Here is a 14,368-nt window from a genome sequence, read left to right as displayed (position 1 = left end):
GTTTGTCTACAAATAAGACCTAACTAATCTTGTGCCATGTAGGCTACATAATATGTTTGTTTTTTTATTTTGAATAAGTTCCAGTTCTGGTCAGTCTTAACCTCTTGAGACCCTGCGGCCTCATATAAGGACACTATATTTTGGTGTATTTCTCTGAGACTGTACATGCCACAGTTTTCAGTCTGGATGTCCTGTACAGAGCACCTTCAGGGCTTTTCAGAGATACTAAATGTTTGGATGTTTCACTATAACTCTGGATGTCCTGTACAGAGCACATTCAGGGCTTTTCAGAGATACTAAATGTTTGGATGTTCCCACCAAGATCACTCCCTCTCCTTGGTCTTCAAATAAGTCTGATATTAATTTAGTGACACTCTTATGGAAATATGATACTATTTTCTAATTATCATTTAAATCGGTCAAATTTTTAAACTGTGTGTCATAAATCAACATCTCAGGAAAATGTTATGGGGTTTCAAATCAAAATATGACTTTCTGTTACGAAACAGAACAGTCCTCATACGAGGACACTGGGACTAAAAGCATGTTTATTGTTATGTCTTATTTTGGGAGACATAACAAATGAACAGGGAAAGAAATTATATTTCTATATTCTATGAAATATTCTATATTATGAAAATCTTGTCAATTATTACTCCCATTATTACACTTGTTTTTTCGTTACATGTTGCCCCAAAAACACATTAATATGCAAATTAGATTTAGTTTATAGATACATTGTATATAATGAGAAAACCTGTTTATGGCCATTTTACACACATTTTGCAGAAAGAAAAATAGGATATTGAATCATTCTGTTATAACATAGTTGAGAATCATCTTTATACAAAGTTTGATAAAAATAAAAATATTGAAAACTAAAAATGTATTGGTGATTTAAAAAATCAATTGTTTTTGCCTATGCATGTCCATTCATGTCTTTTTATTTTTTTAAAGAAATTGAGTCCCGATGTCCTCTACCAAGGACATAGCATAATTTATGAATGAAATATCTTTTTTTTAAATATATATTAAATAAACTTTTTCCTAAAACTTTTTTTCTCGGGTCTTAAAAGGTTAAACAGATAATAATACCTTTGCAGCAAACGTGTCATCATGATAGAGTAACTTGAAGGGTTTTGTTTTTATTGGACTGACAGAAGATGCTGAAACAATACACAAAACATTCAAGTGGCAAAAACTGGCTTCTTGGGAGCCCTTGCATGGCAATCCAATTTATTAAACTACAGATGCTCGGTTATACAAAATTGCACCACTTTTAATTAAGGCTTTTAAGTTGACACTTGTATCCACCCTTGAGCCGCCGCCCAGAAGCAGACTATGTTGCATTTGAAGTACTGCACCTCTGTCTCAATCCTGGTCAATTTTTTTTAATTTTATTAAATTTTCCCCTCAACACTTAAAAAGCATCAAGGCATTTGCTTGCAGCAATCAGAACAACACACGACTTGTAATGTTAACCGGTGTCCGCTGCTGCTCGGACACTCCCTAGGAGTCGTGTTCTTCACTTTACACAGTGCAAATCCTCAAAGCACTCATAAACAATTCATTATGTGTACATACCGCATGCTGCACCCTGTAAAGAGTCATTTCGATGTTTAAAGAGACCAGTATCGAATGCTACAACTGCTTTACAGAGCGCATTCGGCAGCTTTATGAACACGCTTTGATTACACTTGATGTACAATTAATTCTTTTAATCAATTCTTCCCATGTTTTTCTCGCTCAACACAAAGTCCCCACACCCCCACATTCAGTTAATCCAACAGTAACGAAGACAGAAAACAGGGCAAATTATTACAAAGTCAAAACAGTCACTAACAGCCATCTTTTCCTCACTCTTTACTGACAGGATCCAATATTTGGTTTTCATATCCTCAGTTTACACCAGATGCATCAGCAAGCTAGGGGAGAAGGGCAGATAGTTTGTTGTACATTTTGTTGTTCCTGTGTATTAAAAAAAACAACAATTCTTTAAAATATACTGTATACATGTCCTCCATTTGATCAGGATCAGCTTTGTCAAGAGGGATTTGACTATTTATTGTGTGACCCCCCAAAAGATGAACTTCAGATGGATACTAAAGCTAAATCGTCAAACCCCTTATTCTTTTTAATACCCCTTTTTGAAAAAAGCCTGCTGTACAAAGTTCTTTGTAAACAAAACAAAGAAACCCGGCATGGCGTATGAGATGGACCTAAGATCATGGAAATGAATCCTCAGGAAAAAAAGAGACACGAAAAAGGTATCAACACGTATTTGAAGGCAACATCTGAGGCGAAGGACAATGATAGTGACAGAAAAAAAAAAGTATGTTTTTGAACTTTTTACATGTACATCACTGTATCCACAGGTTTTTCCTAAGGTAAAACTCAGCAATAGCTGTTGTGAATATAACATCTCCATAGAGCAACAATCTAGTCATTTTATAAAAGAGAAAAAAGGCAGAAGATAAACGAATCATGTTTAGAATAAAAGCAAAACAAAGTTACAAAATATTCATCAAAAAAAAAAAAAAAAGGAGTGAAAGTTAGCTGTAAGAATGGTTTATATAGGAGCTCTTTGGACTTCCTCTCCTCTCTGGCTAAAATAGTGGTGCTTATAAATATCATTGTAATTGCCATGGCAACGTGCACAGCCTGGTTAGACATTCCCTCCTTACATTTACGACGGTGGCTGTCTCCGTTAGCGATAACACTGCGTGTAGGCTCTGTATTTTTCTTTTTGTCTAGCTCTGTATTCGTTTACTCATTTAATTTTTTTTATTCAGTTGCATACAGTTAGAATATATATTTATATATTTATATGTAAAAATCTCTTTCTCGCGACATTGGAAAGTGATGATGGTTATCTATGTGCAAAAAACTGTCATGGTACTGTAGCCTTGAATCCATTGGTTGGTTGTCGGTCGGTCGGTTGGTTGGTTGGTTGGTTTATTAAAGGGGCATCACCACATAGGAAAGTCCATTCGATGTTAGGTTTTAGTAACGTCGGAATGCTGGCACTGCTGAAAGACAGCAGTAAATCAGACCTGCAAGAAGACAGGAAGAAAAAAAAAAAGGGTGGAATAAAAGTGCAATTACTTTTAGATCTAAACATAACCCATTTTTCAACAGTTTCTATAACCTAAAGCTTCTAAAAAAGGGCTTTAGAACATTGATTGTGATGAGCTGTCAATCATTTCTGCTCAGCCAATCATAATTGAGATCCTACCTGGCTCAGAGCAAAAGAACAGCTGTATATTAGAGCAGTTGGCAGGTAGACTTTTTGCGTGCCTTTCCAGGTACTGGAGTTTTCCTGTTGATTTGCCGGACCAGGTCATAGAAGATCTGCAGTCACACACACAAACAAAAGCAATTTTCAGTGAATTCATACATGTGCCAAAAGACTAGATGAGTCTCAGAATTCACCATTTCTCATGATGACAGTCTAGGTAAGGGGTGCCCAACCCTGCTCCTGGCGATCGACTGTCCTGCAAAGTTCAGCTCCAACCCTAATCAAACACACCTGAAGCAACTAATTAAGGTCTTCAGGATCCCTTAAAAATTAAAGGCATGTGTGTTTGATTAGAGTTGGAGCTAAACTTTGCAGGACAGTCAATCGCCAGGAGCAGGGTTGGGTACCCCTGGTCTAGGTGTTTGGTAGTCAACCTGTACTTTAAAGTGTCGCTTCAGCTCCATAACGGTTTCAACATGAAATTACTGACATTTGTGCTATTCAATGCATATTATGCAAAGTAATTTTACAGTTTAAACAATTATTTATAAAATAAAAGCAAAACACAAAAAACCAAACCAAAATAATAAACCTGTCATATGGAGACCATGATTAAACGACCCACATTTTTCAATAATTTCCCATGGATGGAAAGATAAAATCAATGGCTGTCCTGCATAAATGTGTTACATTCCTGAAGTAAAACACAAACAGCTTTCATGTTGGCTTTTCAGTTGTAATAACTTTCACTATTAAAATAAGTCAAGTCACCATGGCACACCCCCACTAACCAATCTGAGTTAACTTCATACTAATTTTATTTGCATGTCTAATGATATGTGGACATCACATGTTGTCTGCTTTGTGGCAATAAAATGAGAATTATAACGAAAACAAAACCAAGCTTCCAACTCAGATGGTGTTTTTAAAATGTGGCTTTTACAAACAAATGTAATATGTCTACTTGGCTCCCGAAATGGGTCGAGTACTACTGCTCTAGTCTAGACTAAAACAGAGAGAAATCACTCAGTCAGAGGTGTGGACACTTCCACACACAGATGTTCAGCTCCCAGAGGGAAAACCCAGCTCCTGCATCATCAATCAGTTCCACACAACATCTGCAGCTTTTACACAATGACCAGAGATGAGCTATTGTAGCAGACAGAAACACAATGGCATGTTTGCTACTGATGTTAACCAACACTGGTAATATAGCAGGATTTGTAATAAGATTTCTGCTACCATGTGTTGTGTAGAGAGGCAGATTTGGGATGCGAGTTGAGAAGGATAAGCTCATAATCCATTCTTTGCTGTACATAACAACAGATGATCTCAGTAACGCCAGATAAACAAATTCAGAAGTACAGGATGCACCTTATTAAAAGGTTTTGACAATCAGCACAAAGTAGCAAACTTGTGCAGACTAACAGAGCAAATGGACTTGCCTAAACCACTTCAAATGCATTTTGATCCACCAATGAAAACAGGATCAACTGTTGTTGAATAACAGCCTATCTGGAACATGCTGAATAAAGAGATGTGAATCAAATTACCTAAAGTAATCAGTGAAAAGTAGTATTTTACTAAAAAAGTCACCACGATCACTCTTTGAACACACGGATCTCCTTTTTTTTTTTTTTAGAATAGTAAAGCAAATCAGTTATTTTGAACTAAAATATTTAAAGATGTGTTGTTTCCTATATACTACTATTAATTGTATAGTGGTTATTAGTGGATTTTTAGTCATTTTGTGCTTCAAAAATAAGAAAAAGCGCCAGTTGGATCTTGTGACCGAGAAGAAACATGATAGCTTGAGAAAAGTAAATCACTCTGGCTGCATTAGCTGAGAGTGATAAATCACTTCCACTGTGGTCACTCGCAACTGAAGTTCCTCATTATCTTATTGAGAGAGCTCCAACCGAAGATCCATTAAATCAGTATCTGGATTTCGCTTACGGGAGAGTCTGAGACTTTAATGATGACGCAGGTCTGCGCTTTGACACAAGTAAATGAATAATCCTGGAGCAATGCCCAAGCGTGATAAAGACTTCAAATCATCACCTTCTGCCCTCCAGTATAACCTGTAATAAACTACAAGACTGACTCCAGACTAGTACAGGGGTTTCATATCACTCAGCTTGTAAGGAGAAGTAAGTGAACACCGTCATACCAGTCATTCCGCTATAACCAACTGGATTTTCTAACTGACTGAACTCAAAGCAGCTCTATGTCATGTAGGCAGAGTCGTGCTGCTCACAAAAGGAAGCTCTGTGTCCGACTGTTGCAGCTGACTGCCTGCGTTGCTAATGTTTGACTACGCTTTCTTGGAGAGATATCACTAGCTGACAATGACACTGTTCTGAGACCTCAGCAGAGAAGAGCAGCTTCATGGTGACGCCAGCACAGGCATGTCAGAAGACAACCGAAGCCTGACCCCAACTGAGAAGACTAGGGAAAAGATAATGCCCATACACAGCCTCGTGAATGTAACTTTACCTAAGATAAAAAAAAAAACACCACTCTAGATTCACCTCTCAATTCCCAGATTTAAATATTAAGACAGCAATAATGCAAAAACGTATATAAGAGTATTCTGCACTAAAACAGATCTGTGTGTTCAGTGATTATGGTAACAAAAATAAATAAACAAGTTTAAACTAAAATATAAAACTGTGCAAAATAAATGTTTATTTAATTTCATTTTTTACATTCAATTATTAAATTCTAATTATAAATTCAAATTAATTTTAAAAGATTTTAATAAAAATAATAATAATTTTTTTTTTAAGGTTAGAGATTTTTTTATACAAATGTTAGTTTATACAGAAATTATTCTTATATGATATTTTAATATAAAAAACTGCCCCTGCTGGTAGATGCCGCACAATGTAAAAAAGCATTTTTTGAAGTTATGATAAAAACAAAGATTGGAGTATGTTTTACCAGCAAATTCTATTTCAACGTCAAACGTCACGTTTAATTCAATGTGTTGCCATTTCTTTGTAATTAATTGTGAAATTTCCAAGAATTTTCCTTAGAGAATGTTTGTAAATGGTGTAGCGGAAAGAAAAAAAAATTGGTGTATAAACAATTTTCACTATTTAAAAGTCAATTTAAAAGTAGCCATGTATTCTTATAAATAAGTCCTTGAATAGGGTCTTACATTGTAAAAACTCTGCTTTAACATGAGATTTGTGACTTTTTGTAGCATAAAGTCATGCTCACCTCATTGACGTTAATCTTGGACTTTGCAGAGGACTCCAGGAAAGCACAGCTGTTCCACTGTCGGGCGAGATTCTGGCCCTGTTCCTTCCCAACCACCCTCTCGTCTTCCAGATCACACTTATTACCCACCAGGATCATTGGCACCTGAAAGGAAACACTTCCATTGAGTTTTCAGATTTAAAGGAGTCATTTAAGGATGCCTTATAGAAATCAAGTGATAATACAATAGTTTCGGGATCAGAACAAAAAAAGTCATTGTCTGTTTGAGAAGAAGTGACAATCCATCAGCACACAACTAGAAGTAATAAAGTAACTGATTAGATTATAATAGGGTAAAAAACACAACAGTTAAAATATAAATTTACATTGTCATCTTTTCCATGCATCTCTATTCGTTTTTCATCTAGGGAGCTATTTAGAGTTGCTATATTAGAAAACAGAAATCATTCTTAGGGGGCCATAGTTGTTGTAATTCCTTAACTGAAAAAGATACTGCAAAAAAGAGGTTAAAAGAGGGGGGGAAAAAAAAGAGATGGACGAAATCCCTTTGGTCATTTTGAGGCTCTAGATGCATTCATATTTGCACACAACTCCATAAACGCAGCTAAAAACTCCCACACAACTCTCAGTTTATCAACCGAGAGTCCAGATATCATAGCAGAAGTGAAACTATGAGACACAGCATTTGCATTTATTTTCAGCAGATACTTTCAAACCAACAAGGAAACTGACATATTGCATAAACGATAAAAACCAAAGCAAGTAGCCCAGGCAGAATAAATAACTGAAACGTCCTGTGTCAAATCAGCTGAGCTGAGGAAGTGGACCGAAATAGTGCGGGTCAACTGAGGTCGTCACACTATCATCTTTCTCAGAAACCGTTTAGAATGAGTTCTTACACACACACACACACACGCACGCACGCACGCACGCACACACACGCACGCGCACACACGCACACACGCACGCGCACGCGCACGCACGCACACACACACACACGCGCACACACATTTCCTCTCAACAAACTTGGCCGCAATTGACAAAAGGTGACAAAAGACACTATATCTTAAGGGAGCTTCTCACATAGTTATTTAAAAAAAACAAAAAAAAACATTATCGTTCATTATGCCTATTAGCGACCTCCAGCGATAACATTTCTGCAATCAAAATAAACATTAAGTAAACTCAGCAACCAAATTGTTTGCTTGCCCAACCAGAACTATCAAACAGAGAGAGGTGGACAAAAAGAGAAAAACTCTGCTCTTATGTCAACAAAGACGAGCCTCTTCACAGCTGAAAGGTCACCTTCATTGACGATGGCAAGCATGAGGGCTCAGGGTGGGTGTGAAAAAGGAGATACTGGCACTGAAACTATCAAAGCACAGGGTGAGATGAAAGCTAAAGGTAGGGCAGCAGACAGTTTGAGATTCTGTAGATGAAATGGAGTGCTGGACAAGACTCACATCATCCGTGTCTTTGACCCGCAGAATCTGTTCTCTCAAGTCCTGCAGATCATTGAAGGTGGACTGTGCTGTTATGGAGTATACTAGTGCAAAGCCCTGGCCGTTCTTCATGTACAGGTCCCTCATGGCTGTGAATTGTTCCTGAGTGGGAGAGAAAGAGGAGGTGAAGTGAGGAAGAGAAGTGTTCAGATAGCGTATGGAGGAGTTGAAGTACCAACGCTTCAAAACATTCATAGTGAGCACAGAGCACTGTCCAAACATGAAATAACCCATATGATACTAACAGATACAAAAACTACTGTTTTATTGTAGTTATAAGTGTTTTTTTTTTTTAAAGAAATTAATACTTTTATTCAGCAAGGACTTAAACTGATCAAAAGCAACATCAAAGACATTTATAATATCCCAAAATATTTCCATTTCAAATAGATGCTATTCTTTCAAACTTTTACTATTTATCAACAAACAGTTTCCACAAAATATTAAGCAGCACAACTGTTTTCAATATTGATAATAAAAATTAGTGCTGTCAAACGATTAATCACATCCAAAATAAAAGTTTATTTACATAATATGTGTGTGTACTGTGTATATTATGTCTATATAAATACACACACATGCATGTATATATTTAAGAAAAATATGTTATGTTTATATATTAAATATATTTATCTGTAATATAAATAATATAAATATATACATATAAATACATGTACATATTTTCAAAATATATACTGTATGTGTGTGCATTTATATATACATAAATATACACAGTACACACACACATATATTATGTAAACAAAAACTTATTTTGGATGCGATTAATCATTTGACAGCACTAATAAAAATAAATCTTTCTTGAGCAACAAATCAGCATATTAGAATGATTTCTGAAGGATCATGTGACACTGAAGACTGGGGTAATGACTGCTGAAAATCCAGCTTTGCCATCAGAGGAATAAATTACATATATTAAATATTAAAAACATTACAAAAAGAAATCAGTTATTTTAAATCGTAACACATTTTCACATTAAAGTTTTTTTTTGTGGTTCTGAATGAACTTTGGCTCAGATAGACAGTTCTTGTCCTGCATGAGCTGAACGTCAAGTGAACTGATAAGTTGTGAAGTTAATAAGGCCAGAGCACATCCGTAGTATAACTTTGTATAGTAGTGTGTTGAATGTGGTCAGAGCTTCTAAAACCCGTGGAGAATGAAGATGGCTGTCAAAGGTAACGTGTGATATGTCTAGTAAAGGAAGGCTATGGAGGAGAAATAATGATTTTTCTCTCCAGAGGACACAACAGTGTCTCATTAAACGTGCTAGTGAGTGGGCACGAGCTCAGGATCTGTGGGGGAGAAATCTACACAAACAAACTCAAAGAATCGCATAGTCTTTCTTTCTTCCATGAAGATATTTTAAGGATGTTTTGATCCTTTTTGGAAATCGAAAGCTGCTGGTCTCAATTGACTTTGATTACAAGAAAAAGAGCAGCATAAACATTCTTTGAAACATCTGCTTTTGTGTTCCATAGATTAAACAAAGCCATATAGGCTCAGAACAATATGAAGGTGAATGAATGTTCATTTGATCTATCCCTTTAACAGACGTACTTGTGTATGCCATTTGCAGTTTGTTCAACATTACACAAGTCATTGACTTTGTGGTTTCAACTCACCCAGTTTCAGGATTCAATTAAGATTGTTTCGGAGTCTCCTAGCACTAGATTGAATAATACATTGACCATTTCAGAGCAAGTGCCAGTCCTACTGTACAAAAACTGTAGCCAATTTGTAGTTCACAACTCTGACAGGAATATTCTCAGCTTTTTTGGCTCCGTTTCATTTGACCGTGGCTCCATTCTGGGGCAGAGAGCCCAAGGACAACATTCACCATCTGTCACCACAACTCAGAGTTGTAAAACAGGGGCTTGTGGAACTGGAAATATGTCCTTATCCCCCATAGGGGGTGAAATCGCTCTCTAACCTCCTGCACCTATATGAGACGAGGATGACCACGAGGCTGCACATGCATCATTTAACTTACAGTAGGGGGAGACCGGGGGCAAATGCAACACACTTAGCTGTGCTACGGTCAAGACACACAATCAGCACAGCTCTCTGCTCAACAAATGTGATTGATTTACATTGTGAGAAATTTCCAACAACAACAAAAAAAAAATCTGATTTGAAAATGTTTTTTGAACGCCCGATTTGTTACTTCTAAGGTTTTAATGCCATTGAATTCAAACCATCCATTTAATCTCCAGGTTGATGGTTAGAAGTTAACACGGATGACTGATGCTGGCAACTACCATACAAGATTTTATCTTGGCTGTGACGTCAGGGGACATTTAAACACCAGTTGCATGTAATAACATGACTGACTTGGAAAAACCATTGAATCTTTAAAATACATAGATGCATGAATTATTGTAATCCGTAAGTTATTAAACAAAGTTCTGATCACAAACGGTCTTACCGTTCCGGCAGTATCCAGAATTTCCAACATACACTGCTGTCCATCCACCTCCACTTGCTGCAAAGACAGAGAAACAACAGAAAATCAACAACAAACTGACTGGCATCAAAAAACAGCCTTTATGGCACAAAGACTATGACACGTTCAGACTGCAACACCATTTTACCTTCATTTTTGTGACATCATATGAGTATCAAAATGGTTATATGTGCTTTCATGTACAGATTTTTTCTAATTATAAAAATAATGGTTCTCCAGTTTGCATACAGTGGGACCCAGAAAGTATTTGAACACATAAGCAATATGTAAAAAATGTAAGTGAAATTCAATATTAAGTGCAACTTAAGCATTTAAAAATGATCAAATATATATGGGGCCTCTGTATAAGCAGGGAATAAAATCTGCACTAATAACATGTGGCACTGTATGTCATAAGTAAGCCTCGCCTACAGGAGGTGCTCATGGGACAGCAGCGTAAGCAACAGCGAGGAAGGGAGGTGCTGGTCAAGATGGGGCTTCCTTTTACTGTTTGAGTGAAGGTTCATTTTTAGACACGGCCTTTGTCTCAAGGCTTTGGAGCAGTGTCACAGCAGTCTGAGCGCAGGGTCGATAAGACATCCCACAAATGCACACACAGCTTTTTCTTTGACGTGTGCTATTGGGGCGGGACGGTGTGCATCCTGTAGAAATGTGTCAACTGATAGAGATTCTGTCATGATATACCCGCACTGCAATTTTTAAAAAATCTGACATAAGCAGAAATCTATATTATACACAGCAGACTGTGTCACAGATGGGCGTTTCCAGTTCATTGATTATAGACCGCTTCATTGATTATAATGGGAGCCATTTAGTTTTCCTGCAAAGCGCTGCACCATTTGGGTCTTGTGTAACTGTAGGTTGTTTAACAATTTGGGACATAAATACAGAATTGAACTGGTGTGCAGCTGTATATTGCTATTTATTTAATGTGAAGGTTTTCCCACGTAGGTTTCATAACTGGCTCAAGTTGGTTGCCGCGTTGACCAACAGAAAACTGCTTGGTTTAAAACTACCTCTGTGTGAGCTGTGCTTTAAACAGCATTGCAATATTAACTATAGACAACGGATCTTTTTTTGTCTGTGAAATTTTGCAGAAACTTCAATAATGTGACCGCACCTAGATATAAAGTCACAGAGTATAATGTCACAATTGCAATTGTGGGATATAAAATGACTATTTGTCGTAACCGAAAACATTTACACATTGCGAGATATAAGAGGTAGCAAATGTGAGATGTCAAATCATAGTCTCTAGTACTTCTTTACTTTTTTCAGTCCGAATAAATGATATGAGGTATTGAATTCACTCGATTATAAAAGCAGTATGGGTCCTACAAAAAATATATACAGACTATATTTGGATAAGTCCATTTCATGTGTTACTGTACAGAATGTGCTGGGCTAGGAAAAGGTCAGAAAACAATACATTGGGTTTTGAGTCTGGAAACCATTAAAAAGACATTGGTTTGACAACTTATGCACAATAAAAATGATGCAGAACTTGCCTTTCTGTATGAGTCTTCTATTGTGGGGTCATACTTTTCCACAAAGATCCCTTGGACAAACTGAACAGTCTGGAGAGCGGGAGAGAAGGAAGAGAAGGAAAAACAAAGAGAAAAGACCATGTCCATTAAATGTTACGATACTCAAACACGAGCATGTTGACACAGTGCAAAATGACTTTCACTTCCAGTGGCTGACGGGGAATTCCATTTGAAAGACTTTCAAAGGGAATAAACAAGCCACTGCATGTCATTATCGCTCTCCTTGCCCTGAAAACCATGTAGGTGCTCATACGAAAAGGGCAATGGCCACTTCACATAGAAAAAGACCAGAGTGAAACCTGCACTCGCTGGTCAAGGATCAGAAAGCATTCCGATGTTGCCGGGATACCGGTTACCTAGCAGTTAACTACCGCTGTAAATATAGAAAGATGTATAGATGACAACCAGGGGTTGGGAGAAAATTGCAGGGGGTTGAAGAAAAATTGTGTTGAAACAAAAGGCCAAATTAAGGCCGATCGGCTCCGCAGTGACTTCATAGGTAGTGCAGGGGCGCCAGAGAGTATGAAAATCATGTGACGCTGCCCACAGGTGCAGGGGCTTCAGGGCCTCCATAGCTCGGGTGACCTTTGATCATCCTCTTTGATTCGCACTTCACCCAGCCTAGATTCATTAATGAGAGCTCTGTTTGGACGGGGATCCACATACAGGCGTAAACAACAGAAAACCATTAAGATGCTGATCAACTGTGAGAGGAAGACAATAGCCTGATGAGAGGGAGAGCAGAAGACTGAGCAAAGGCAGGTGATGTCAGTCACGAGGTACGAGCGATCTCATTGTATGAGCACTCGTCACATACAGCAGGCTTTGTCCTGGTGAACGCGAGATCATTTGTTTACCTAATGCCTCTGTGTGAATAAAAAGAATCAAGCTAAATAAACAAGAGCCTTGATGAGTGAAGAAATAATCATGAATTTAGATTAGTGCCTGTGTGCTTTGAAACTATGGGCACCTAATGCCGTCTCTTGTAGAAATCTGTTGAGATGAGAAAAGATTAGAGAGGATCTTAAAAGGATAGTTCACCCAAAATGAATATTCTGTCAAGATGTTCATTTTGTGTGTGTGTGTGTGTGTGTGTGTGTGTGTGTGTCTGGATCTATTGATTCATTTCAAAAATAAGTAAAAAGATAAATTGATAAGCAAAATATAGAAATAGCAATAAATAAATAAATGCAGACTGAGCAAAGGCAGGTGATGTCAGTCACGAGGTACGAGCGATCTCATTGTATGAGCACTCGTCACATACAGCAGGCTTTGTCCTGGTGAACGCGAGATCATTTGTTTACCTAATGCCTCTGTGTGAATAAAAAGAATCAAGCTAAATAAACAAGAGCCTTGATGAGTGAAGAAATAATCATGAATTTAGATTAGTGCCTGTGTGCTTTGAAACTATGGGCACCTAATGCCGTCTCTTGTAGAAATCTGTTGAGATGAGAAAAGATTAGAGAGGATCTTAAAAGGATAGTTCACCCAAAATGAATATTCTGTCAAGACGTTCATTTTGTGTGTGTGTGTCTGGATCTATTGATTCATTTAAAAAATAAGTAAAAAGATAAATTGATAAGCAAAATATAGAAATAGCAATAAATAAATAAATGAGTGCATACTGGACATAAATGCATACATAAAAATGAAAACACATACGTACAATGACTTGAATATACCTCTTACAGGATGAGAATGCTTTTAATTTCTGAATTAAAAATTAATTTTGACATTTTTATTGGGGTGTGGGGAGGTGGCATAAACGTAAAAAAAAGCTGACAACTGTCCTTATTATAAAGAAAATACCATTAAAACACCATTCATTTATATTATTAAACAAACTTGGTAGTTTAGCATAATATTTTATTACTATTTCTTACAAAAACAATGGCTTCACTGCTTATTAATATTTGAAAAAACATTTGCCTGCAATATCAGGGTCATGTGGTGCAACCAACATGCAGACACTAGTGCTGTGTTCAAAATATTGATACGACGATGTATCGTCACAGAGATTTGACGATACGAGTATCGATACAGCTGGCCCTGTATCGATACTGTGGCACGTGTGCAGCAGTGGACCACGCTTAATTTTACAACGTTTAAAATTTAGTAGAAAAGTGCAAGGTTTCTAAAAAAAAAGAATGAATAGAGCATCTGTTAATAATCCTAACCGCAGAGGAACACAACGGGGTTGCCTGATATAAAGAGACGTAATCCCCAAAACAGAGCTTTACACTTGCGCAATACGGAAATATCTGCTAAACCTGCTACTTATCTTTGTCAACCTGGCAACCATGTGCTCACGCGCTCTCTCTCCACTGTGGATAAACGCGCTTGCTTTCTGAAAACACTGGTTAGCTTGCAGTT

At 37.2% G+C, this 14,368-nt stretch overlaps 1 protein-coding gene across 2 annotated transcripts in view; it reads right to left on the bottom strand.

Moving 5' to 3' along the window:
• Positions 1 to 1,395: 1,395 nt before the first annotated feature.
• Positions 1,396 to 14,368, bottom strand: part of rap1b (RAP1B, member of RAS oncogene family) — a 54,132-nt gene continuing 41,159 nt past the window's right edge. For both annotated transcript variants that reach the window (XM_016236214.1, XM_016236215.1), the window contains 6 exons: positions 11,957 to 12,025; positions 10,410 to 10,466; positions 7,927 to 8,067; positions 6,464 to 6,607; positions 3,236 to 3,351; positions 1,396 to 3,053 (listed from right to left, as the gene is read on the bottom strand). In XM_016236214.1, coding sequence (XP_016091700.1) covers positions 3,265 to 3,351; positions 6,464 to 6,607; positions 7,927 to 8,067; positions 10,410 to 10,466; positions 11,957 to 12,025 — 498 coding nt within the window. In that variant the 3' untranslated portion in view covers positions 1,396 to 3,053; positions 3,236 to 3,264. The remainder of the gene's footprint in view (positions 3,054 to 3,235; positions 3,352 to 6,463; positions 6,608 to 7,926; positions 8,068 to 10,409; positions 10,467 to 11,956; positions 12,026 to 14,368) is intronic.

The sequence above is a fragment of the Sinocyclocheilus grahami genome, unplaced genomic scaffold (assembly GCF_001515645.1).
Source record: "Sinocyclocheilus grahami isolate Dianchi unplaced genomic scaffold, SAMN03320097.WGS_v1.1 scaffold484.1, whole genome shotgun sequence".
Classification (NCBI taxonomy): Eukaryota; Metazoa; Chordata; class Actinopteri; order Cypriniformes; family Cyprinidae; genus Sinocyclocheilus; species Sinocyclocheilus grahami.
The sequence above is the reverse complement of the archived record's forward strand: the minus strand, read 5'-3'. Positions and strand labels throughout refer to the sequence as shown.